Source organism: Cynocephalus volans, chromosome 14 (assembly GCF_027409185.1).
Source record: "Cynocephalus volans isolate mCynVol1 chromosome 14, mCynVol1.pri, whole genome shotgun sequence".
NCBI classification, from domain to species: domain Eukaryota; kingdom Metazoa; phylum Chordata; class Mammalia; order Dermoptera; family Cynocephalidae; genus Cynocephalus; species Cynocephalus volans.
In genome coordinates, this window is record NC_084473.1 from 26,017,925 (window position 1) to 26,042,270 (window position 24,346).

A 24,346-nucleotide genomic window follows, 5' to 3' on the forward strand; every position below is an offset into this window, starting at 1 on the left:
CCAGTGAAGACAGGGACAGTATCCTGAGGTATCTATGTCAACTGCTTGGTACACAGGTGGTGGTGAGTAAATTATCTGCTGTACAGTGACTGTGGCAGGGGTTGTATGAGACAGCATAGAGAGATGCTGCAAGAGTGACTTCAACCTGTGTGTGTGGAATGCCGCCACTGAGCTGCTGAAACCTGTGTGACAGTGTGGAGTATCCTATTTGGACAGCAGTTGTGTGAGGGTCACTGAATGGCTGTGCTCTGTGACACAGCAGATCGCCATAGGAGTGGCTGTGTCCTTGTGCGACTGTGAGTGGCAGGGGGACTGATGAGGCTGCTCATGGCACTAATGAGCCGGGCTGGCACATACCCATGGGCCAACTAGCCAAAGTAGAGGAGCTGGAGCCAGTCAGGAGCCTGGAAGTCAGAACTCCCTCAGCACAAGATGCTGAGCTTCTCCCTGAGCCCCCAGAATGTCACCTAGGCAGAGGTCTTCTTTCTGCTCTTGGGGTTGCCCTCTACTACTTGGGCTACTACTGGGCATGTGTGCCCCAGGTGGGTGTGGGTCCAGACCTCTGGCCGGCGGGCTTGGGACACTCAGGTGCAGGAGGAGCTTCCAGCCCTTTGCGGGAGTTGGGATGGTTGGGTCTCCCACCTCAAGTGAAATGTGCTATTGTCACCTAATAGAGTTGGCTCTTTGCCTTCCTAGATCCTCTGCACCCCACATGCTCCCCATGCTAGCTGGGCCATTCGGGCACCAGAGGGGTGCTGCTCTTTACTATGTGGACAAACATTTGGGGAAAGGAAGGGTGGAAGGCATCCTGAGGTGTCAGAGATGTCTACACTATGTTTCCTTTTCTTTTTAGGTGGTCCAGCTGAGTTTCTCATTTGCTGCACTGAAGCCAGGGGGTTGTGGCTAATTCCCACCACCACCTCCATTGGCTTAGTAGGGCTTCGCTTTCCTTAATAACTGGCTGAGGTCCCCTGCCTAGCTCAGGACTGATGGATAACCCTACCTGTCCTTGCTCATCCAGCCCTGTTATAAGATCTAAGCTCTCCATGTATAGTACGGTAAGAAAGTCTGAAGAGGATGATTTTTATGAACTTGGAGATTTTCTCACTGAAATTTAGATAAAATATGTAATTTACACATCCAGGAAAAGCTAAATCTTTGAATCTTCATTGAACTCTGTTCTAGGTAAATGAATCAACTAAGAAACCTATTGATTCAAATACTTTAAAGAGATCTATAGGAGATTTTAGTGTTACCGAGACTTTTCTATATTTTCAGAGCCTTCTACATTAGCATGTATTATTTATAAAATAAGTCTTCTTTTTTTTTTTTTTTTTGTCTTTTTCGTGACCGGTACTCAGCCAGTGAGTGCACCGGCCATTCCTATATAGGATCCCAACCCGCAGCGGGAGCGTCGCTGCGCTCCCAGCGCCGCACTCTCCCGAGTGCGCCACGGGCTCAGCCCAAATAAGTCTTTCTTAATAAAACAATTAAAAAATACAAACCTCATAATACTGTGCAGGCCTCACCGGATAGTGGAAGTCATTTCAGATCAGAACTATCCTGAACTAATTTTCCTTTGCTTGCAACCAGCCATACAGAAGTCAGGGCATCTGCCACTTTATACTCCAACCCCTTTCTTGACTTCCAAATACTGCTTAAAGTGCAGGAAAAGTGCCATTCTGGAGGCCCTGAGGACACGGAATTTGGACTGTTCTTCATGGTAATGGATTGATACTTATTTATCCACAGCAGCTGAAGGCATATTACTAATTAATTCTCAGGAGTAAGTCAAGAGACACTTTGCGAGAGTTAAAATGGAACTAATCCACATAAATCAACCTGTGAATTAATTGAATAGTCTTGTTCTACACTACCTAGCTGTTTGATCAAGGATTTCAAACACTGATAGCAACTCAAAATCTTGGCAATTAGGAGGAAATACAATGCAGTGACTAAACAACACAGGCTCTAGAGTCAGATAGACCTGGTTTTGAATCTCCAGCTCTTCCATTAACTAGCTTTGGCAAGGTGACCTTTGACAGAGTTATTCAACATTCAAACGTATTCACATAGGGGGATCACAGTACCTATCTCACAGAGCTGTCATGAAAATCACAAGATAAAATCACGTAATGTGCTCGGCACCATGCCTGGAACATGATGAGTGCTCAGCAGACTTTACGTACAAGTTTTAGTGCCAATATTATAATTATTATTTCTGCTTTGCCTCTTGCTTGCTGTGTGACTTTGGGCTAACCACTTAACCTCTGTCATAATTTCTTCATTAAAAAATCTCTTGTAAGGTCAGGCTTAGGCCAGTGCCTGCACATAGCACACAATGACTCATAGCTGTTATTATTCCAGGGCTGAAGGACCAGAGTCCAAGTCATATCTCCCAACAGTCACACTATCAACTTGCCCTCTCTAGTTTACCATTTGACTAGCCACTTTTGAATATCTGGACTGTAGAAGAGAGAGGAATCTGGGCTTCAAGTTCCTTAGGGCCTGCTACAGAAATGCAGTTTCTTTTCTTGAGCCCGAGGTCTTTTGGCTTCATATGGCTTATCTTCTATAAGCCTTCTATATGGCTAAGCTGTCTCATTCGCTTGATGTCTATCCAGAAGAACCATGCAGAGAAGTTGAAAGTCAGGGCTCAGTGCCCACTGACCTCATCTGATCCTGTTATCCCATCCCTGTTACATTCTCCCTGGCTGGCATGAAGAAAAAATCTGTTCACATTAGGACTATTCCTCCTTTAGAGCGTGATCTAACAGCAAGGACCCCACAAGTAAGGGAAAATGAGGTGCCACGTTAGAAAGAAGCCCTTGGGGAGTGAGCACACACACTAGGGAACAATAGGAATATGCAGACAATGGGGTGCTAAAATCAGGAGCTAGAATGGCCAGCATCAGTCTCAGAAAAATGACAGGGTGGATAACTGAACTGCAAGGCAAAGCTGCAGATTGAATGGCGGCGCTGTTTCTTCAGCACCTGCTCAGAACCCAACCCTTCCTGATGGGGATCAGCTGAGCCTGTTTATTTTATATTAATTTCTCTCAAATGGGTTTGGGCCATGGATAGGCTGAGCAGAGGAGTCGGCACCCAGTCAGCTGCAGCAGCTCCCAGTTCAGTGTCAATTCAGGAGAGACGACACTTCAGGACTGGGGTTTTGGGGGGCTCTAGCTGGGCTTTATTATCAGAGGTGACTTGGCCATTCCAGACTGGTGCTGGCTACCTCATCCCCAGACAAAGCAGCGTGTTTTCCAGACTGGCCTCCGGAGAGGGGGTCACTCACCCTCTGGTGTTGGGTGCCTCAATAGCTTGGTGCAAGAAATCAGAGGAGTGAGGCAGTTGTGTTGTGTGATTACAGATGCGTTTACTTGTGGCTGGTCCTGTTTCTGGCCTTCCTGGAGCAACACTATCCAGTCACTGTGGAGACTTTCTATACCACACTGCAGTGTTTTGAGGGCTCACTACAAAGCATCTTCCAGGTCCTCCTGCAGTTACAGCCCCTACTCCCTTACCAGAAGTAAGAAGGGACAAAATGGGGTGAACATGAAGCTGCACGTTATCTAGGGGAAACCTACCTACCTCTTTTAAAATGAGGGTAATATTTGCCCTATCTACCTCAGTGTGTGGAGGGTACAATGAATGGATATATGGAAGAGCTATATAATTGGACACCCATGAGGTAATATTTGATCTTTGTTTCCATTCCACCTTGGGCAAGCCTGTTTTACATGAAGCATGCTCTCAAATGATGCTTATGGGAAGTTATGGGCCTTGTTTGTGGGTGGGGCAGGGGTGTAATCCTTTTGAAGTACATCAAATTCCTAATAGTATCTTCACGGGACCCTTTCTCCAAAACCACAGTGGAGTCCTCCAAACTCCAGATGGAGGCAGCTCCTGCTAGACTGGGCCGAGCTCCCTGACAACAGCCAACACCCCGACCCTGCCACCCAGCCCCTGTGCTGCTGCTTCCCAGCATCACAGGCAGCAGCCAGGAAGCACACATCCTGCGCCTAGTTAACCAAGCTTTGAGGAACGGCAACAGGTGGAGTATGGGCACAGCCCAGGAGGAGGTGGGTGGTCTGAGAACTTGTAATAGGGAGAAGTCAATTCACACCCTGATAGATATGGAGAGTGCTGAGTCTTTTGACAGGGGTCTTCCTGAAGACTACCAAAAGGGGAGAGGGGCTTCTAGGGAAGGTCTGGCTAAGATGGACTTGCGTGTGCCACGGGGCTGTTGTATTTAATAACTGGGGCTACCGTAGGGAAGAACTGCTGGTGAGTACCCTCCTTTCTCATAGCAGCCCTTCACCCACTCCCTTTAGTGACCCTTGGCCGTGGGCCTCTACCTACCTACCTATCCTCCCATTTCCCTTCCACCTCCGAGCCCTTACATTTTCCTACCTTCTGGCCAGGGCCTCCCCTTCCCTACCCAGTGACAGGGCTTGACCTCAAACCCACAGGGTTTTTTGTGCCAGCAATATACTAAAGACCTAGAGACAGTTGTGAACCACATAAAACATTGCGACGCACAAGTTCCACTGCTGGCCATGAGCATCTCTTTCAGAGGGTAAAATTTGCCAGGCTTAATCCAGGGGCCCAGTCTTCCTTTATTTCTTTCCTCCTCCATGTCCTCTCCCTCTCCTCCTGTCCCAACTCACTAATGCAAACCCTTCTTTCCCAGCCCCTTGTCCAATCCTACAGGATTTTGGTGCCAAATCACCTGGCACAGGCCAGGCAGGCTGCATGGGTGGTGGTAGCACTGACTCTTGTCTGCATGCTGTGATTCCTTTGAGACCACCCATTCCCTGAAGACCCCACTCAACTCACTGCTCTTCAGTCAGCCCCTCACTGCCAGGCTCTGCTAATTTGTGGGCTGGTAGGGTCTTTGCAAGTGGGAGGGGGCAGCAGGCAGGGTAGGATGGCAGATATGCCAGGCTCTCCCAGTGCTCATCAGGTCCCTATCTGAGCTTTCTCACGCATGACATAAGACAGAGGTTGGGGGCTTCAGGTCAGGTTCAGGAGTCAAGCCAAACCCTTACGTACTCTTTCACAGAAACAGAAGTGTGGTTGAAAAGGTGGTGGACACAGACTTTGTGCTACAGATATAATTTCACCATCCCCCTGCCTCCCAAATGAATCTTCAACTGCTTTCCCATTCTGTGTCATCTTGCCCTATCCTACTTCCATCACCTGCAGGCCTGCACAATCCACCAGTTTGATGAGCGCTACATATCTTTGGCCTTTGGATATCAGAATTGTGTTTCCTACCACCAAGCAGCAAGCCCAAGAACCAAGGTAGATGCCATCCAGATCCTTGTGCTCTGCCTCACTGCAGATGACCCTTTCTCCCCAGTCTATGGTGAGCACCCCGAATCATGGCTTTGGCCCCAAGGAAAATGGGCTGGGAGGCACAAGTGTCAAGAGCCTTGGCCCTCAGTAAAAGCCAGGGTTCCTGACCTCCTCTCTGACCCTCTCCCAGCCTTTCTCCTAGAGGCTGCCCAACACTCTCTCCACATTGCACTGCCTATCACAGCCTGGGGCGGCCACATCAGCTTCCTGGAAGGGATGCTCCCCTGGCAGCAGTGCTACATGAGCTGCCTCTTGCCTCAGTATGCCAGAGCCATCTTCCAGCACCCGGCAGAGCTGCCTGACCTCAGGGTTTGCTCACCTTCTAAGGACAGAAAGAAATGACAAGAGTACCATTTGGGATTTCAGTTCAGTCTTCCCTTGTTTATTAAATACCAATGTTTCCTGCCTAATGGGCTGAAGTTCATCTTCCCTTTTCTCAAGGCAGGGATGGACTACCCAGGAATTTATTGCATGCTTAGCCTGGTTGGCTTGGCGCTATCCACTTGAACCCATAAATTACTACCTGAGTCTTCCTTTTGGCCCTTCCTACCCTGACAGCAAGTGTCAAGACAGTCCTTGTGCCAGAAAATGCCAGGAGCTTTGTGTGAAAAGCAACTGGCCACAGGCTGTGTGGAGAGAAGAAACTCATTGTTTGTGCAGGAAGGACAGCAGTGCCTCCAGGCTCTTGGGCATCTTCACATGTCTCTGGAGAAAGGACAAGCTCAACTCTGGAACCTCTGGTAGGCAGAGAGAAGAAGGCAGGTTACATGGCCTATGCTTCAGATACCACTGTCCTGGGTGGATCCACAGATGATGAACACAGGGTCCCCAGAACCCACAGTCACACAGGGCCACAACCAAGCTGTAACTGGGAAGGGCAGGCAGTGCCTGTCAAGTCTCAGCAGAGGCAACCTCAGCTGTGGACCCAAATAGAGTGAGCAATGGGTATCCAGGCCTCCACTGTGCTCTAGAAGGTGGCAGTGTCTAGGCTCCTGATTCTCAGGGAGCAAGGAGGTTACAGAAAACCTGGAAAGGCACTCTGGAGCAGCAGGATGGTCACAACAATAAGTCCGACACATAGCAGGAGCAGCAACCACACAGGAACACTCCCTGCAGGAGGGGTAAGGGAAGAGGTCAGTTGGCAAAGGGGCTTCACAGCCTGAAGACCAAAACCCTCAACCTATTAGTCAAGGAGAGAGTGGATGGCTGCAAACAAGCAGCCCATTGTCCAGGGGTCAAGTCTGTGCTACAGCTAAAGGTGAGGTAATATACCCATCCCCCCAAAAATGACTCACGTCGTGAGGGCAGCAGGTGCAGCTGGCAACGACTATCCACGGCCACAGAGAACAAGGCAGTTTCGTGGGACCCAAGGAGCTCTGGACCACGACCCTTCTCAGGTAGAAAGGCCACATCTGTCACCACAATGCCATGGGCCTCCTTCACATAATAGAGGCACTGGGGCAGGAGGAAAATGTGTGAGAGAAGGCCCAGTTGGGAACCTTCCTTCTGGAAAACGTGCTCCCTATCCCTAGAAGGCCTTCCCTCTACAGGCTGGGCCAGATTCCTTCCTGCACTTGGCGTAGAGGCAAGCCTACAGTCCTCCCACAAGGCTGTGCCAACCTCCACCCCATTACCTGGAGAGAGAAAGCTATGTAGATGGCAACAGAGCCAGTGACGGTGCCCAGGCCTAGGAAGGTGCCCGATTCACTGCAACAATAACAAACAGTAAAGTGCTCACTGTTCTGGAGACCTGTGCAGCAACCTTCATTCACCAACCATGGTCCTCAAGGACTCAGGCAGGACTACTTCCCAAGCTCCCCCAGGGACACCCCCCCGCCCCCTCAGCCAAGCCAACACTGACTCACACCTGATGTTGAGGCAGGAGATGACTTCATGACCACAGGACTTTGTCCGAAGGGGCAAGAAGGTAGAGCCATCCCAGGCTGTGAGGTAGCAGGGAGGGGACTGGCGCAGGCGCTTGTGGGGAATCTGCACAGTGAAGAGTCGCAGCCCAGCAGGCTGGTCTGGAACTTGCCCAAACCTGGGGGCCGGATGAGGGGCCGTTTAGTCCTTGGGGACTGCCCAGCCCTCCTGAGAGGTTGTGCCCTTCTGCACCCTGGTCAGGTCTGTAGTAACACCCGACAAGGCCACAATCCTCCCCAGCTACCCCCGTCTTTTCCTACTCCCCCACCACAGCTGGGCTGGGCCTCTTTTAGCCACCCTCCAGGATCTTCACACCTGCAGGCCTGGTAGCGGTAAGGTGTGGTAGAAAAGGTGGGTCCATTTTCTTGCCAGTGCAGCTGTGTCACTGGCTGATTCTTCTGCCACACGAAGGCCTTAAGGTCCCAACCCACAGTTACCAACTAGTCAGGAATAAAGATTCGAAGAATTGACAGTTAGGGGATCCACTCACAGGGCAAGCAGCATAACAACCTACTTTCTCCTACCTCATCCCATCCCCCTCACCTTGCCATCAGGCGCCAACGCTAGGTCTTCAATCTCTGCCTCGTGGGCTTTGAACTCCAGAACCTTCTCCAGGGTGGGTACCTACAGCCAAACCACCACCACGGTTAGTCCCTGTATGCAGCAAGAACACTATGATCCTCACCCCTCTTCTCTTCTAATGGCCACTCAGTACAGACTTCACTCACAAGTTTCCCAAAAGCCATGTATGTTCAGTTTCTCATAATTTTGGTCTCGCCGCTACTGACATTCATCCTCCCTAACTCCCCAAAACCACACCTTCCAGACACGAACGTAGCCATCTGTCCCTCCAGTGACAAGCAGGGTATTATCATGGTTGAAGCGCACAACTTTCTGCAGTGGTTCAGGGCTGAAGTCTGTCTGTACCTCCTTCAAATTCTCTACCTTGAGTTCTACCCCCTCATGCTGGGTCTCAGCTCCAGATTTCTTCTCTGCTGGGGCTGCCCCCTTCCTTTGTCGAGGCCCCTGTTCCTTGGAACCTGCAACACAAACAGCTTGCCAGGTCCCATTAGTAGGTAATACTGGCACCTCTCTCCATGGGAGATGTATACAGCTTCTAGCCTGCTACGATAACCCCACCCCACTTCTTTAGAGAGACCAAGATGAGAGAGATCTTACTCATTTAGCCCTTTTCCCAGAAGGCTAGAGAGAGAACTCCTCACCTGCCTTCTCGGCCTTGCTGCTGCCCTTCTGCTGATGGGCCTGGAAGCGTAAGAGCTGGCAATGGGCATCCTGCCCTGCAGCAAGGATGTCACCAGCCAATGCCAAGTTCATGGTAGCCCGTGTCTCTGTGTCGTGGGAGTGCAGCAAGGAGGCACTCAGGCACCCGTTAATCCGCTCCAGCTGCAGAAAGTGCTGTGGGAGGGGGAACCTGGATGAGCAAGGCTCAGGGGTGCCCAGAAAGCACATGAAGGGCAAACTTACATCCCGTGATCTGATGTCTTACCCCTTTGCTTACTGTGCTTTCTAGTTCACAAGGCTTTCCCAGACTTTTTTTCTCTTATTTGTGTCTCACAAATCTATACAGCAAACAAGGCTGGGACTACTACCCTCAGTTTACAGAACAACAGGGAGAACCTCAGAAGAGTGAAGGAACCTTGCTTAAAGGACAAATGCACCCCTCTCGCCGCTACTAGAGAACAGACAGACCAGACTCTCCGGCCTCCCCGGAAAAGGCCTGGATAAGACCCCTGGAGCTCTCCAGGTCAAGCGGAAGCGTTCCTGCCTACGCAGCGCTGTGTGCAATTCTCACTTTTCTTTAGGAGTCTCTCAACCGCCCGCTGAGTAGTTCTCGGCTGAAATTCGCGCCCAGGTGCCCGGAAAGGCAGGTTTCCCCACTGGAAATGGGGAGGGCCCGAAGCTAGGGTGCGGCCCGCCCCCGCGACCCCTGGCCCCCCCGCAGTCGCCCTCAGCCCGTGGCCTGACCCGGCCCCTTGCGCTCTCACCACGGCATTCTTTATGCCTGTCTTGGCGGCGCCTCCTCCACCCGCAGCGATGAGCAGCCCTGCCCTGGGGTCGACCTGAAGCGCGTACAACGGGAACGGAGCCCGGTACAGCTCTGGCGCCCGGCGCCGGCCCATGCCGCCCGCCGCGCGTTCACTGCCCGCACCGCAGCGCCCAGGACATGCCGCGCCCGGCCTTCGACTACTGCCCCGACCGCTGATGAACTCGGTGCCCTCGCCTCCAGGAGGACTCCCGAACCCTCTCACACCCACGGGGTTGTCAAAACTCTAAGCCCGCGAGGGTGTTCGTGTCTCCGCTCCGCTCTAACGCGGTCCCACAGACGCTCAGTGCGCACGCGCACGCATGCCGCGGCTCTCTCCGCGCAAGCGCAGGACGCGTCAGCACTCGCGGGCCGCGGGGCCGCGGAACCCGGCGAGGGACCGGGTTCTCCGCCCCCTTGTGACGACAGCTTCCGCCTTCTCCGTGCAGGGCGGCCGGCGGCGGAGGGGGAACTCGCAGAGGTTAGTGAGGGTCAGTAAACCTTTAGGAAGAAATCCTCGACTTAAGACTGCCCCCACTTCAGGAGTGATGCGCCGGCAAGTACGAGCGCAGCCTTTACGTTTGACCGCAGGGATTTGTCCAAGGTCACACACCAGAAACCACGGGTGCCTCTGCCTCTTACGGGAGGCAGCATAGATTTAAAAATAAACCTGGCTTCAAACCCCGAATCCACCGCTTCCTGGTTCGAGGAAACCACTATCGACCTTAACAAAATACTTGTCCTCCACAGTTGGCAGAGGTGGCGGTCGGCCATTCCCTCTCCCGAGGCTTCGCACTCTGGCTCTGGCGCCATAGGGCTGGGGGCGGGGTGCCGCGCCCCTCTCATTCCTCGGAGAGGGGCAACTCGGCTCCGGGCAGGTGTCGTCTGTGCCTGACACCCACCCTCCTGAGGGGGCCTTCGGGTTTCTGATCTTCCTTCTCTGCAGGGAGACTGCTGCTGCATCCTCGTTAACCTAAGGCGCATTATGGGCCCAGTGGCTTCATCTTTGGGAATGCCAGTATCTGTCCCACAGAGTTGGATCATATGTGTGAAGGGCCTGGTCGAGCCCTTTGTGCATATCTAAGGTGCTAAGGCCTTGTGGGTCCCTTGCCCTCCTAGATACATGGCACCTGCCCTCCTTGGCCCCTCTGTTTCCTCTGACCCCTACATTCCCCCAAAGGGCCTTGTTGGGGACTGACACCCCTGTAGCTACAGCCACCCATTCTGTGGGCTCAGGAGGACACAAACGCCAGTTTCACAGGGTCAGGCTTTATTGGATACACTGAAGGCTGAATGGGGCCTCGGATGTCCTTGGTCCTCTTCAGCCAGGAGAGAGCAGACTCCACAGGGGGCTTCCAGGGTTCAGGGCAGGAGAACACACCTGACCTCCAGCCAGCCAGCCCTTCAGGGTATCTCGGGGGCTCCCCGAGATCTGGTGCTTGACAGGGAGGGTGGGGTTTGGAGGGGGTGCTCCAGGGAGCCTACGTGGCTCTGGGGCTAGGATGGCAACTTTTGGAGAATGGGCTTTGGAGAGGCAGGCCTCTTTGGGGCAGGGGAAGGGGACGGCCTGGGCTTTGGGGAGGCAGTGGCCTGTTTTGGCACCTGCCGTGGAGACCCGGAACATTGGGTGGAGTTTAGTAATTGATGGCTTGCAGACCTGAGGCTCCCAGTCTGGGAGGGTGTGCCTGGGGCTAGGTCTGCCCAGGCCTGAGCCTTTGGGGCTTGAGCTGCTGGGGCCCGAGATGCCTGCACTTGACACCCACTGGCCTGAGCAGCCTCGCCCAAGGGCCCTACTTCCTCCGGCCTTCTTTCTGGCAACAGATGCAAAGCTCTGGCCAGTCCCTGAGGCAGGCGGAGGCCGAAGCCGATGCCTATGCGGAGTGGTCCAGATTCCTGGCCCTGCAGACAGGGCAGCAGTTGGGGGAAAGCGAGCAGCCGGGGTACAGTCCTGTACCTGGGCATGGGACAGGAGGGGCTGCGGGGCCGGAGGCACACCAGGCATATAGGATACTCCATGACTGGGGCCTGGCCGGCTCTGCCTAGCCACAGGCGCTGCAAAAGCAGTAGCCGCAGGTCGTGTGCGATGCGTCGGTGCCCCAGGTGGACTACCACGGCCTGGGCTAGGGCCCCTGGGTCCCTGAACTCTGCAGGGTCCTTCTCGCTTTCCACACATCCCCCCACCACCCCAGGGGACCCGGTGTCCCTGTACTGAGGCGAGCGCCATGTCTGCCTGTTAGAGTGGACCCCACGAGAAGGAAGGCTAGGGCTTGCGGAAGTGAGCGTGGAGCCGGGGAGGTCTTCGGGATAGGAAGGAGACTGGCAACGTGAGTGGGGAAGAGAGTTCTGTGGCTGAGAGAGAGAGGAGGAGAGAGTCGGAGGAGCAGAAGGGAGTAGCTGGTGGTGGTTGGAGGGAGAGGAGGAACGTGGAAGGGGGAGAGGGAGGTAGTTCTTGTGTAAGAAATTGGGAGAACTTGGGAGAAAGGAAGAGCAGGATTGTGGAGCAAAGTCAGAATTTGAGTCGAAAGAGTAGAAAGAGAAGCCAGGAGAGTGGGACCGTGGAGGAGGGGAGAAGGGAAGGTGGGATTGAGTGGAAGAGGAGAAAGCTGGGTGGGAGGGAGGAAGTGACTGATGGGGAGAGAAAGGCTGTAGATTGTGGGGAGGGGAGTCCACAAGTTGTGAGAGGCCCTGAGGAGGGCGCCCCAGGGGCACTGCCTTCTCTAGCAGCACCTGCTCCTTGTTTTGAGGCAACATTGCCTTCAATCCAGAAGGGACTGGGATGACAAGACCAGGAATTGGAGATCTAGCAGACTCAGGACCAGTGTCTCTGAGGCCAGCTATGGCTGAGAAATCAAGGCCACCTTCTGCATGCAGAGTGTGGCTCCAGCCTGATGTTGGTGGCAGGCCAAGGAGACATCTAGCCCTCTAGCACCAGGCTCTGTAGTAGGTGCTCAGGCAGGAGCTTTGGTCTAAGCTTGGCTTCTCAATTCTTTGCAGCAACCATTGATGAGGGATGTATGAAATGGAGATTGGAGATCAGAGCTGCCCCTTGGGAGCTGAAGGGCAGCAGCGATTATCTGGGTGTGGCAAGGAGGAAGACACAGCCCATAGGACCTGTACAGAAAGAGACAGAGCCCAAGATATTGGGAGAATTGGGCCATTTCTGGTTCTGCCTCATGGGTCCAGTTCCAGGCTGAAATCACCAAGACCCTATATCCATTCTGTAGCTGGCAGAATGCTACAGGGAAGGTGAGAAGTGGGGAAGAGAGGAATAGGGAGGGAGGGAGGGCAGGAATGGAGAAAAAGAAGGGGTTTGGGGATGGAGGCTGAGATGGGAATGGGAATTGAGGGTGTTCTGGTGCTATGAGCTCTTACCAATGAGGATTCCCCTGGGCTGTGTTGCAAGGCACTCCAGCAAGGAGGGGATCTGGGGGAAGAGGAGCAGAGTCATCAAACAGTGGATACACCTCCCTCTGCCCCCAGCACCTGTCACCCTAAACTCACTCTGACCCAGATTTCTGTCTGGACCTTCCCTTGGTCCTCCTTCAGCCAGGCAGAAGCCTACTGTGTTACAGGTTTCTGTCCTAATCCTGACTTGGGGATTCTGCAATCATCCCGGTTTCCTGCCTCTCTGGTTCCCCTGACCCCTTGTCACCCCTGATGCTGATGTCCTCTAGCTCAGCTTGGCCCTGGCTGAGATGGCTTGTCATGCCCAGCAGCAGCAGCACTAGCAGTGGGGCCAGCTGGTAAAAGCCTCTGAGAGACTGGGACTTTGTTTAAGGGTCAGTGCCCCCAATGGGAGCTGGGAACCCCATTCCCTGGGAGCAGTTCTCCCTGGCATCAAGTGCCTATATCACAAAGGTCAGGTGCTGACATCATAGAATCTCCTCCTCAAGGTTCTGGGACCTTCCTTCAGAGATCATCCAAAGGCTGGCCCTTGACAAAACTGTGAAGCAGGCAAAATTCTTTGGTGCACTCAGTTTCCCCTTCAGGTCCTAGCCCCCACTTCTCTCTGCCCGTGTACTTTATAGTTCTTACCACCTCCTCCCTCCAGTGTTCTCCCCAACCATAGGGCCAGCTGGGCTGAACCCTCTCTTCAACTTCCTGTTGTCCTTTGCTTTCTGAGAAGTGGCTCATGCTCCACACCTTTTCCCCCTTGGAATATCCTTATTACATGTTTTAATAACTATCTTCTTAACAGATTTATTGAGTTATAATTCACATACCATGTAATCTACCCATTTAAAGTGTACAATTCAGGCTGGCCGGTTCAGTTGGTTAGAGCATGGTGCTGATAACAACAAGGTTCAGGGTTCCATCCCTGTACCAGGAGCTGCCATAAATAAATAAATAAATAAAGTATACAGTTCAATGTGTTCTAGTATATTCACACAGTTGTACAGCCATCTCCACAATGTAACTTTAGAATATTTTGTCCTCCCCAAAAAGAAATCCTGTACCCGGTAGCAGTCACTCCCTATTTCTTCCTCTCCCCAGCACCTAGAAAACACAAATCTACTTTCTGTTTCTATGGATTTGCATATTCTGGACATTTAATATAAGTGGAATCACACAATATGTGGCCTTTTATGTCTGACTTCTTTCACTTCACATGTTTGCAAGGTTCATTCGCCTTGTAGTATCATTCATTCCTTCACTCCTTTTTTTTTTTTCTTGCCAAATAATATTACTTTGTATGGATATACTGTATTTTGCTTATCCATTCATTAATTGATGGACATTTTGGTTGTTTCTACTTTTTGGTAATTATGAATAATTCTACTATGAACGTTCTTGTACATTCTAGTTTTGTGTGAACTTTAAGTTTTTATCTTAAGTTGATATCTAGGAATAAAATTGCTCAGTCACATGGTAAATCTATATTTTGTTGCAAGGTTGCTCGCGCAGAGGAATCCAAGACCAACGTTGGTATTACAGCTTTTTATTAGTTTACAGCTCTTTCTGGTGTTACAGCACTTTATTGCTTGCAAGCAAGGACAGCACAAGCATCAGGCTAGTGTCTCCAGGAATGAAGAAAAGGGGCAGCCTTATATAGCCAAAACTTCCTGCCCAAGTTCTCATTTAGGTCCTCTTATGCAAATGAGGGATGCAAGTCTGTTAATTTGGATTGGTTGGTTATGAGACATAGCTCTTTGGTCAGTTCTGGAGCCAAATTTGCATTCGGCCCTTAGTGCAGGGCAAAACCGCTGTTACCTTTCATTAGCACATGGATGCAGGAGGCAAGCTAGTTTACAGAAGCCAAAGTTCACAATTAAGAGGGCCAAGCATAAAATTTCTAAAACAGTTCCTCCAGCGGAAGGGGGCAGGTTTAACAATCAGAAAATGCTCAGCGTTCCCTGCTTCAATTTAACATTTTGAGGAACTACCAAATTGTCTGCACCATTTTCTAATCCCACCAGCAAGGAATGAGGGTTCCAATTTTTCCTTATCCTCACCAACACATGTTATTGTCTTTTTTATTTTAACAATACTTGTAGGTGTGAAATGGTATAATATTGTGGTTTTGATTTAAATTTTCCTAATGACTAATGATATTGAGCATCATTTCATGTGCTTATGGGCTATTTGTTTATCTTCTTTCAAATCTTTGGCCCATCTTTTAATTAGATTTTTTGTCTTTTTGTTAAATTATAAGATTTCATATATATATTCTGGATACATGTCCTTTATCAGATGTAATGATTTGCAAATATTTTATCCAATTCTGTGGGTTATCTTTTTACTTTCTTGATGGTCTCCTTTGATGCACCAGAGTTTTTAAGTTTGATAAAGTCTAATTTATCTATTTTGTCTTTTCTTGCTTTCTTTTGGTGTCTTATCTAAGAAACCATTGCCTAACCCAAGATTTGCTCTGTTTTCTTCTAATACTTATAGTTCTGGCTCTTGCATTTAAGTCTACAGCACATTTTGAGTTAATTTTTGTATATGGGGAGAGGTAGGGATCCAGTTCATTCTTTTGTATGTGGATATCCTGTTGTCCCAACACCATTTGTTGAAAAGACTATTCCTTCTTCATTGCGTTGTCTTGACACGTTTGTCACAAATCAGTTGATTATTGAATTAGTTTCCTGTTGCTCCAATAACAAATTGCCTCATACTTGGTGGTTTAAATTTAAGTGCAAACTTATTGTTTTGTAGTTCTGTGGCTTAGAAGCCCAACATGGGTCTCACTGGGCTAAAATCAAAATGTCAGTAGGGCTGTGTTCCTTTCTGGAGGCTCTAAGGGAGAATCCATTTCATTGCCTCTTCCAGCTTCTGGAGGTTGCCCACATTCCTTAGTCTGCGGTGCCCCCCTACATCTTCAACACCAGCACCATTGGATTTCTATGACCATTCTTCCACAGTCACATCTCCCTCTGACTCTAAACTTTTCTGCCTCTAAACTTTTTTAGGACCTTTATGATTACATTGGGCCCAGCCAGATAATCCAGGATGTTTCTTTTTTAAAGTCGGCTGGTTAGCAACCTTAATTTCTCCTTTCCATGTATCCTAACATATTAATAGGTTCCAAGGATTAGAAGATGAACATTTTGGGGAGAGGGGGCTATTATTTTACCTACCAAAACCATAAATGTAAGGGCTTATTTCTGTACTCTCAATTCAATTCTGTTGATCTTTATGTCTATCCTTATACCAGTACCTCACTGTTTTAATTACTGTAGCTTTGGAGTAAGTATTGAAAGTGAGATGTATTAGTCCTTTAACTTTGCTCCTCTCTTTCATCTGGGTCTCTTACATTTCTATATGAATTTTAGGATCAGTATGTCAATTTCTGCCAAAAAAAACTAAAACAGCTGGATTTTGATAGGAATTACATTGAATCTGCAGATCTGTTTGGGGAGTATTGCTATCAGAACATTATTAAGTCTTCCAATTTGTGAATTCGGTATGTCTTTCCATGTATTTAGATCTTTTTAAATTTCTTTCAACAATGTTTTATAGTTTTCAGTGTACAAATCTTAGACTTCTTTTGTTAAATTTATGTCTAAGTATTTTATCCTTTTTGATACTATTGTAAGTGGAATCATTTTCTTAATTTCATTTTTGAATTGTTTATTGACAGTGGATAGAAATACAATTAAGTTTTGTATATTGGTCTTGTATTCTGCAACTTTGATGAACTTATTTATTAGTTATAATTTTTTTAGTAAACTTCTTGCGGTTTTCTATATACAAGATAGTGTCATCTATAAATAGAGATATAGTTTTTTTTACTCCTTCCTTTCTAATTTGGATGTCATTTATTTCTTTTTCTTGCTTACCTGCATTACTAGAACCTTCAGTTCAACATTGAATAGAAGTAATAAGAGTGGACATCCTGGTCTTGTTCCTGATCTTATGGGGAATGCACCTAGTGTTGTACCTTTAACTGTAGTGTTAGTTGTGGGTTTTTCATAGATACTCTTTATCAGGTTGAGGAAGTTCTGTTCTGTTCCTAGTTCTGTATCTGTTAAGATGACCTTGTGGTTGTTATCCTTTATTCTATTAGTATAGTGTGTTACATTAATTAATTTGGGTGTGTTAAACCAACCCTGCATTTCTGGTATAAATCCCACTTGGACGTGGTAATGAGGGTACTTCAGAAAGTTTGCAGAAAAATAGAATTAGAAGATGATACGAATCTTTCCATGAACTTTTTGAAGTACCCTCATACATTCCTTTTTAAATGTTGCTGAATTTTGTTTGATAGTATTTTGTTTAAGATTTTTGTGTCTGTACTTATAAGGGATATTGGCCATAGTTTTCTTATCTTGTTATGTCTTTGTTTGGTTTTAGTATCAGGATAAAACTGACATAGGATGAGTTGGAAGTGTTCCCTCCTATTCTATTTGTTGGAAGAGTTTGTGAAGAATCGGTATTTGTGGGAAGTTTAAAAATTACTTATTCAATCTCTTGTTTTATTTCTTTTCAGATTTTCTATATCTTCTTGAGTCAGTTTTGGTAATTTGTGTCTTTCTAGGAAATTATTTCGTCAAAATTATTTATTTTTGTTGGCATATAGTTGTTCATAGTATTCCATTGTAACTTTTTATTTGTGTAACATCAGTACACAAATAAAAAGTGTTTTAATGGAATACTGTGTCCCCTCTTTCATTCCTTATTCTAATAATTTGAGCCCTCTCTCCTTTGTTCCTGTTCAATCTAGCAAAATTTTTGTCAATTTTGTTGATCTTTCAGAAGAACTAACTTGTGGCTTTGTTTTCTCTATTGTTTTTCTATTTTCTATTTCATTTATTTCTGCTCTAATCTTCATTCTTTCCTTCTGCTTGCTTTGTGTTTACTTTGTTTTTTCCTTTCTGGTTTCCTAAGGCAGTTAGGTTATTGATTTAAGATCTTTTTTTCTTTTTTTAATATAGGCATTCATAGCTATATTTTTTGTTTCCCTTTTTGTTACTGCTTTGGCTGCATCCCATAAGTTTTGGTAGGTTGTGTCTTTGTTTTACTCTATCTCAAAGTATTTCTAATTTCCCTTGCAATATCTTCTTTGACCCACTGATTATTTAAGGGTGTGTTGTTTAATTTCTCTGTATTTGTGAATTTCCCAAATTTAGTTCTGTTGTTGATTTCTAGTTTAATTCTATTGTGGTAGGAGACCATACTTTGTATGATTTCAGTCCTTTTAAATCTACTGAGGCTTGTTTTATGGCCCAAAATATGGTCTATTCTGGAGAGTGTTCCATGTGCACTTTAGAAGAATGTGTATTGTGTTAGTGAGTGGTGTGTTTTTTGATGTCTCTTAGGTTCAGTTGGCTTATACTGTTGCTCAAATCTTGTATCTCTTATTGTTTTTTTGCCTGATTGCTTTAATACTGCAATTTTAAGATAGATTGATAAACCAGGCATGAGATTTGTCATGAGTTCACGGCTTGGATGAAAGAAGGCCCTGCAGTCTTCAGTGAGGTTCTCCATGACTGGCACTTTCAGGACACTCTCCCTCAAGAGCAGTGCCTCCTTAGATCTTCACCAAAGGGTGGAAGACTCAAGGTCATTAAATAAAAATTCTTAATATGACCTCTTCTCCATTCAGACTATCCCAAAGAAGGCCAAAACGCCTTGTTTCCAGTGCCGGGATTTGCCCTCAACAAATATATATAAGTGAAGGATGAAATACCTTTCCAGTGGTCTATGATGCCTGGATTGAAGGAGGCTTTGCCAATATCAGTGTTTCTCATTGTCTTCTCTCTCTCTCTCTCTCTCTCTCTCTCTCTCTCTCTCTCTCTCTGTGTGTGTGTGTGTGTGTGTGTGTGTGTGTCCTGAAGGTTTTTCACCCCAGGATAATTCATTATAATAAAATTAGGAATGTGTAAGAGGTATGGCTTGTGTGAAAAGGGTTCACTTATGAAAGGGTGGGTTGTGGGAACGGAGAACCAGGCAAAATTTCAGGCATATCAGTTTTAGGAAGGAGGGAATATGGAGGTTGAAGCCTGGCCATAGGGACTTAGGGGTTTCCTGAGATGCAGGGCTTTCAGTGCTAAAATTAAGACAGTCCCAGGTAAAGAGGGACAATAAGACACCCTAGAACTTGAGTATTTTTGGAAAGTATTTATGTTCTCCTAGTGGAAATGGGGACACCAATTTGAAGATTGATGTTTGTGGTTTAATAAGTATTTTTCTTTGTCTTGAACGATAGGACTATCTTTTGTTATTCATAATGAGCCCATGTCAACCATACCTGAGTTTATGCTAAGGATGTGACTGACTATTGATGGGTCCCTAAACAACTTCAGGATAGGGGCTTTTAGCCAAAGAAACCAACCATGTGATTAGAAGGTTGGGACTTTCAGTTCTAACCCCTGACCTCCAAGGAGGAGAGAGGAGCTTAGGTCGAGTCCTACCACCCATGGCCAATAATTTAATCAATCTTGCCTACATAATGAAATCTTCATTCAAACGAGCAAACAAACAAACAAAAAACCCTAAACAATGGTTTTAAGAGAACTTCTGTGTTGGTGAACACATTGAGGTGCTAGAAGGATGGCATGCCCAGAGAGGGCATGGAAACTCCACAGCCTTTCCTTCCCTCCATCCTCCCCCAGTGCCTTGCCATATGCATCTCTTCCACTTGGTGGTTCCCAAATTGTATCCATTGGTATAAACTGACAAATATAAGTAAAATATTTTTCCTGTGAATTCTGTGAGCTGTTGTAGCAATTTATCAAACCTGAAGATGGGGTCATAGGAACCACTGATTTATAGCCAGTTGTTCAGAAGTACAAGTGGCCCTGCAAGTACAGTGGACTTGCAACTGGCATCTGAAGTAGGGGCAGTCTTGTGGCAACTGCAGGTAGATAGCATAAGAATTGAATTTCTGGACACTTGGTTGGTGTCTAGAGATTGGAGAAGTGATGTCAGAAAACATACCACATTTGGTGTCAGAAGTGTCAGGAGGAAAAAAACCTCTCATTTTTTTTTTTTTAAAAGATGACCGGTAAGGGGATCTTAACCCTTGACTTGGTGTTATCAGCACCACACTCTCCCAGTGAGCTAACCGGCCGTCCCTATATGGGATCCGAACCTGGGGCCTTGGTATTATCAGCACCACACTCTCCCGAGTGAGCCACAGGCCGGCCCAAAAAACCTCTCATTGTTCTAATAAAACATTTCTAGGGTAGCTTCAATTCACATGGGCCACTCTCTCCCTTACTCTGTATTAATTACTGTATGCTTAGTGAAACTTTTTTGACCAAGTGAATGGAAGTTCTCCATGCGTTTGGCATCAAGGTTGTAAATGTGAGATTGTAATTCAGTTGTTTTAGTTTGCTAGTTGCTTTTTGTTGTGGATCTTATCTACCACACTGTGGAGGATACCAACATTAATAAAGATAGCTTAACTTTTTAGTATTGTACATACAAATTCTAAGCTTGGGAAAAACAGAAAACTTTCCCAGGACTAAAGTCTCTGTTGTAGGTAAAAAAATTGTAACACAGCAAAAATGCTTGCTCTAAGGGCAGATATTCTTGGTGCAGCTAAATCTAATGATGGGAAAGTACAATGATTATCTCACTGTTCTTTTTGTAACCACCTATGTTTCTTTTCTGTAACTTTCTTGCCTGGAGAATAAAAATGGAGAGAAAACCTGATTCGGGGCTATTCCTGGGATCTTTCTTCTCTTAAAGAATTATTCCTGGGGTAACCGCTTCAGGCCTCTCACTGTTCTGGAGAAATGGGCTTTGAGTAATCCTTTGCATCTCTGTCACCCTGGGAGAGGTGACACCGCACACTCTTTCCACCCCCACTACTCCAACTCTGGGCTTAAGAATGCTATGTTTTATTTCTTTGAAAATGCTATACAGCACACTCTACCCAGAAATCTGCAAATGTTTGTTGAGGGGATGAGTGGATGGATAAATTGACAGTTGTCTAACAGAATTTGACCTCTGTCACTTTTCCTTGTCTTTTCCTTTCTTTTCTGTTTGGGTTGCACGTTATAATGTGTAAGGGAGGGGGAAGAAGGGGCAGCTTGCAGAACTACCTTGAGTATTCTTGAAGAAATCATGACTTCTTGATTTAAGAGGTGCCAGACAACTGCAGACCAGTAAGTATTCAAAAAGGGAAAAAAGATAGATTCTAGAATCTTAAACCAGTACATGTCTAGTTGCTTACCAGCCAAATTTGAAACTGGGTTATTTAATAGAGTGTTTGTGAACTCTTAAGAAGGAAATGGTGATCACAATGGTCAGAGTGGATTCCAGTAAAACCATCTGTAGAGAACATACAGCCATATGGAAGTGAAAATATGCTGTGTCACCAGAGAAGGCAGTTATATCTGACCTTTCACTTTCCAGGATTACAAAATATGCTCTTGACCATGCCAACTAAAATACAATAGCCTGAGGTAAGCACCAGAATGCCAATTTATAAATTTACCTTTAAAAAGATAGCTCACACAGACAAAAAATAAATTAGCAAATTTCCTCCCTATAGTCTAGCTGTTTGGGAATTCAAAATGTAATTAGCATCCACAGTTTTTATTTACCATGTGAAATCACCGTTGCAGGGACTTACCTACTGCTTTCAACATCAACATTCTCAAGTCATATAGACAGAACTGACTGGGAGGCAGAAAGATGCTTGATGCATGGTCTCAGAACAAGGGAAGCTGGGCAAAGTAATAAATTGATTGTTTAATAGCACCAAGCTAAAAGAGTTTGTTTTATTCATCTCAGTAGAAATACTCAAAGTCTGTTGGACAGAGCTCCACCTTTACCGGACAGTGCTGGCATGAGTATTACCAACTTTGCCTCTGTGACTCTTCTTACTTTTCCAAAGCTGATTGACTCATTCTTTCAAACTTGCTACTATGGAAATTTGCTATATGGGAATTGAAATTTGCCCACATATGCTCTGACCCACTGTGAGTTGCTTTTGCAGTTCAGCAATGCAATTTAACTTATCCCCAAGTCCCCAAGTGCTTAGGTACCTAAACATAGTTAAATACTTACCACATAAGGTTTTCCACGTTATTTTTACTTCCCACTTTGTAAATGAGTTTTCTAGCCTGGAAATTACAATAATTCCTATGTATTTTGATTTTGTCGAGTCTTTTCACAGAGTATTATGGTATGATTGTGAACAAGATGCAAAAATGTAGGCAAGTGGGTTGAACCACTATTGTTTTTTTCTTCTTGTATTTTCTCTCTTATTGTTCTTTTAAGTAAACAAATAACACACAAATAATTCCATTATACAAAATCCAGACAATATAGAAGTATACAGAGTACAAATTAACTCAGCCTTGATACTCTTCTCGTTTGCACTCTCTGTAGGGACGTCCACTGTTTGTCTTCTATTTTTAGATATAGATATATCTAATATCTTAAACTTATTAATTGCAATTCAATCTACTTAATCTACCTGAAAGGGGGTGCTAAAATCAGCTACAATTGGCTTTTTGGGTTTTTTTTTTTCTCTTGGTTGTTGGCCAGTATGGGGATCTGAACCTTTGACCTTGGTGTTATCAGCAATGTGCTATAATCAACTGAGCTAACCTGACAGCTCTACAATTGTTGTCAATTTCTCCCTGCATTTGTGTTAGTTGTTGCTTGATGTATGTTTGAGATCGTATTATTGGGTGCAAATATGTTTATGATGGTCAAGTCTTCTTGTTTTGTTGTTGTTCTGGTCATTTAGCAAAACACAGTAAAGTTTAAAGAAAAACCAACCCAAGTTTTCTTCTCAAGAAGTTGGAAATGAACAATAGGGCAAAACTGAAGAAATAAGACGGAAGAAAATTAAAATGATGGGGCAAAATCAATGAAAGTAGAGTAAAAAAGAGTATAGATTCACACCCATTAGAATGGAGATTATTTAAAAAAAAAAAAAAAAAAAACAAGTGTTGGTGAGGATGTGGAGAAATTGAAACCCTTGTGCACTGTTAGTGGGAATGTAAAATGTTAGCCCCAATCAAGCTAACATCAGACTTTTCATCACAAACCCTAAAAGCCAGAAAGGAATGGGATGATATATTCAAAATACTAAAAGACAGAGATTGTCAGCCAAGAATACTCTACCCCACAAGGCTATCCTTCCGAAATGAAGGGCAAATAGTATATTTCTCAGACAAACAAAAACTGCGGGAGTTCACCACCACACGACCACCCTTACAAGAAATTCTCAAGGGAGTACTGGGTTTGGTTCCTGAAAAATAACTACCACTGCCATAAAAACCCAAGAAAAATCTAAAGCCACTAGTATAATTAAAAAATGGCATTCATGAAGAGAAAACAAACAAAAAGGCTATCTACAACCTAAGGAACCAACAAACACAGAAAACAAACAGTAAATCAGAAAGCAAGGAACAAAAGACACCTAAGACAACCAAACAACAATCAAAAAAATCCTAGGAATAAATCAACACTATTCAATAACAACTCTTAATGTAAAAGGCTTAAATTCCCCAATCAAAAGACACAGACTGGCTGACTGGATTAAAAAGGAGGACCCAACTATATGCTGCCTTCAAGAGACCCACCTCACCCATAAAGACTCACATAGACTAAGAGTGAAAGGATGGAAAAATATTTACCATGCAAACAGAAAAGAAAAGCGAGCTGGAGTAGCTATTCTTATATCTGACAAAGTAGACTTTAAACTAAAAACCATAAAAAGAGACAATGAGGGACACTACATAATGATAAAAGGACTGATCCATCAAGAAGACATAACAATCATAAATATCTACGCACCCAATGTTGGAGCAGCCAGATTTATAAAACAAACTCTATTAGACCTAAAGAAGGAAATAGACACTAATACCATAATAGCATGGGACCTGAACACCCCACTATCAATATTGGACAGATCATCTAGGCAAAGAATCAGCAGAGAAACACAAGATCTAAACAATACTCTAGACCAATTGGACTTGGCAGATATCTATAGAACATTCCACCCAACAACCTCAGAATATTCATTCTTCTCATCAGCACATGGATCATTCTCCAGGATAGATCACATATTAGGTCATAAATCAAGTCTCAACAAATTCAAAAAAATTGGAATTATCCCATGTATTTTCTCAGACCATAATGGATTAAAACTAGAAATCAATGACAAATGAAATTCTGGAAACTATACAAACACATGGAAATTAAACAGCATTCTACTTAATGACATATGGGTCCAAGAAGAAATCAAGCAGGAAATCAAAAAATTTATTGAAACTAATGAAAATAATGATACATCATACCAAAACCTGTGGGATACTGCAAAGGCAGTACTAAGGGGGACATTTATTGCATTAAATGCTCACCTCAGAAGAATGGAAAGATGGCAAGTGAACAACCTAACACTTCACCTTAAAGATCTAGAAAAACAAGAACAATCCAAACCTAAAGTTAGCAGTCGGAAAGAAATCATTAAGATCAGAGCAGAACTTAATGAAATTGAAACCCAAAAAACAATATAAAAGATCAATGAATCAAAAAGTTGTTTTTTGAAAAGATAAATAAAATTGACAAACCATTAGCATGGCTAACAAAAAAAAAGAAGAGAGA

The 24,346-nt window shown here is 45.8% G+C and overlaps 3 protein-coding genes across 6 annotated transcripts; 1 reads left to right on the top strand and 2 right to left on the bottom strand.

Moving 5' to 3' along the window:
- The first annotated feature begins 432 nt into the window (after nt 1–432).
- ABHD1 (abhydrolase domain containing 1) lies at nt 433–5,706 on the top strand. Its single transcript, XM_063077752.1, is given in 14 exon segments — nt 433–475; nt 478–542; nt 3,374–3,396; nt 3,398–3,532; nt 3,877–3,902; nt 3,905–3,967; nt 3,970–4,085; nt 4,474–4,494; nt 4,497–4,582; nt 4,717–4,780; nt 4,782–4,891; nt 5,069–5,108; nt 5,212–5,374; nt 5,495–5,706. Coding segments are annotated over 14 exon segments (1,167 nt in total).
- Nucleotides 5,707–5,724: 18 nt separating this feature from the next.
- Nucleotides 5,725–9,676, bottom strand: PREB (prolactin regulatory element binding). Of its 4 annotated transcripts, none has more exons than XM_063078100.1 (9): nt 9,294–9,664; nt 8,511–8,703; nt 8,233–8,327; nt 7,831–7,911; nt 7,603–7,727; nt 7,232–7,405; nt 6,999–7,071; nt 6,660–6,819; nt 5,725–6,474 (listed from the first exon to the last, which is right to left on the bottom strand). In XM_063078100.1, exons 1-9 carry the CDS (start codon nt 9,426–9,428, stop codon nt 6,380–6,382), a joined length of 1,131 nt encoding a protein of 376 aa, XP_062934170.1. In that variant the 5' UTR covers nt 9,429–9,664; the 3' UTR covers nt 5,725–6,379. The 4 variants fall into 4 exon arrangements, with proteins under 4 accessions (XP_062934170.1, XP_062934169.1, XP_062934172.1 ...); XM_063078099.1 differs by having other exon boundaries at nt 8,107–8,327; XM_063078101.1 differs by lacking the exon at nt 6,660–6,819 and having other exon boundaries at nt 6,421–6,474; nt 8,107–8,327; nt 9,294–9,665.
- A 1,152-nt stretch (nt 9,677–10,828) lies between these two features.
- PRR30 (proline rich 30) lies at nt 10,829–12,082 on the bottom strand. Its single transcript, XM_063078768.1, has one exon. The coding sequence runs from the start codon at nt 12,080–12,082 to the stop codon at nt 10,829–10,831; it is 1,254 nt and encodes a 417-aa protein (XP_062934838.1).
- Nucleotides 12,083–24,346: the final 12,264 nt, after the last annotated feature.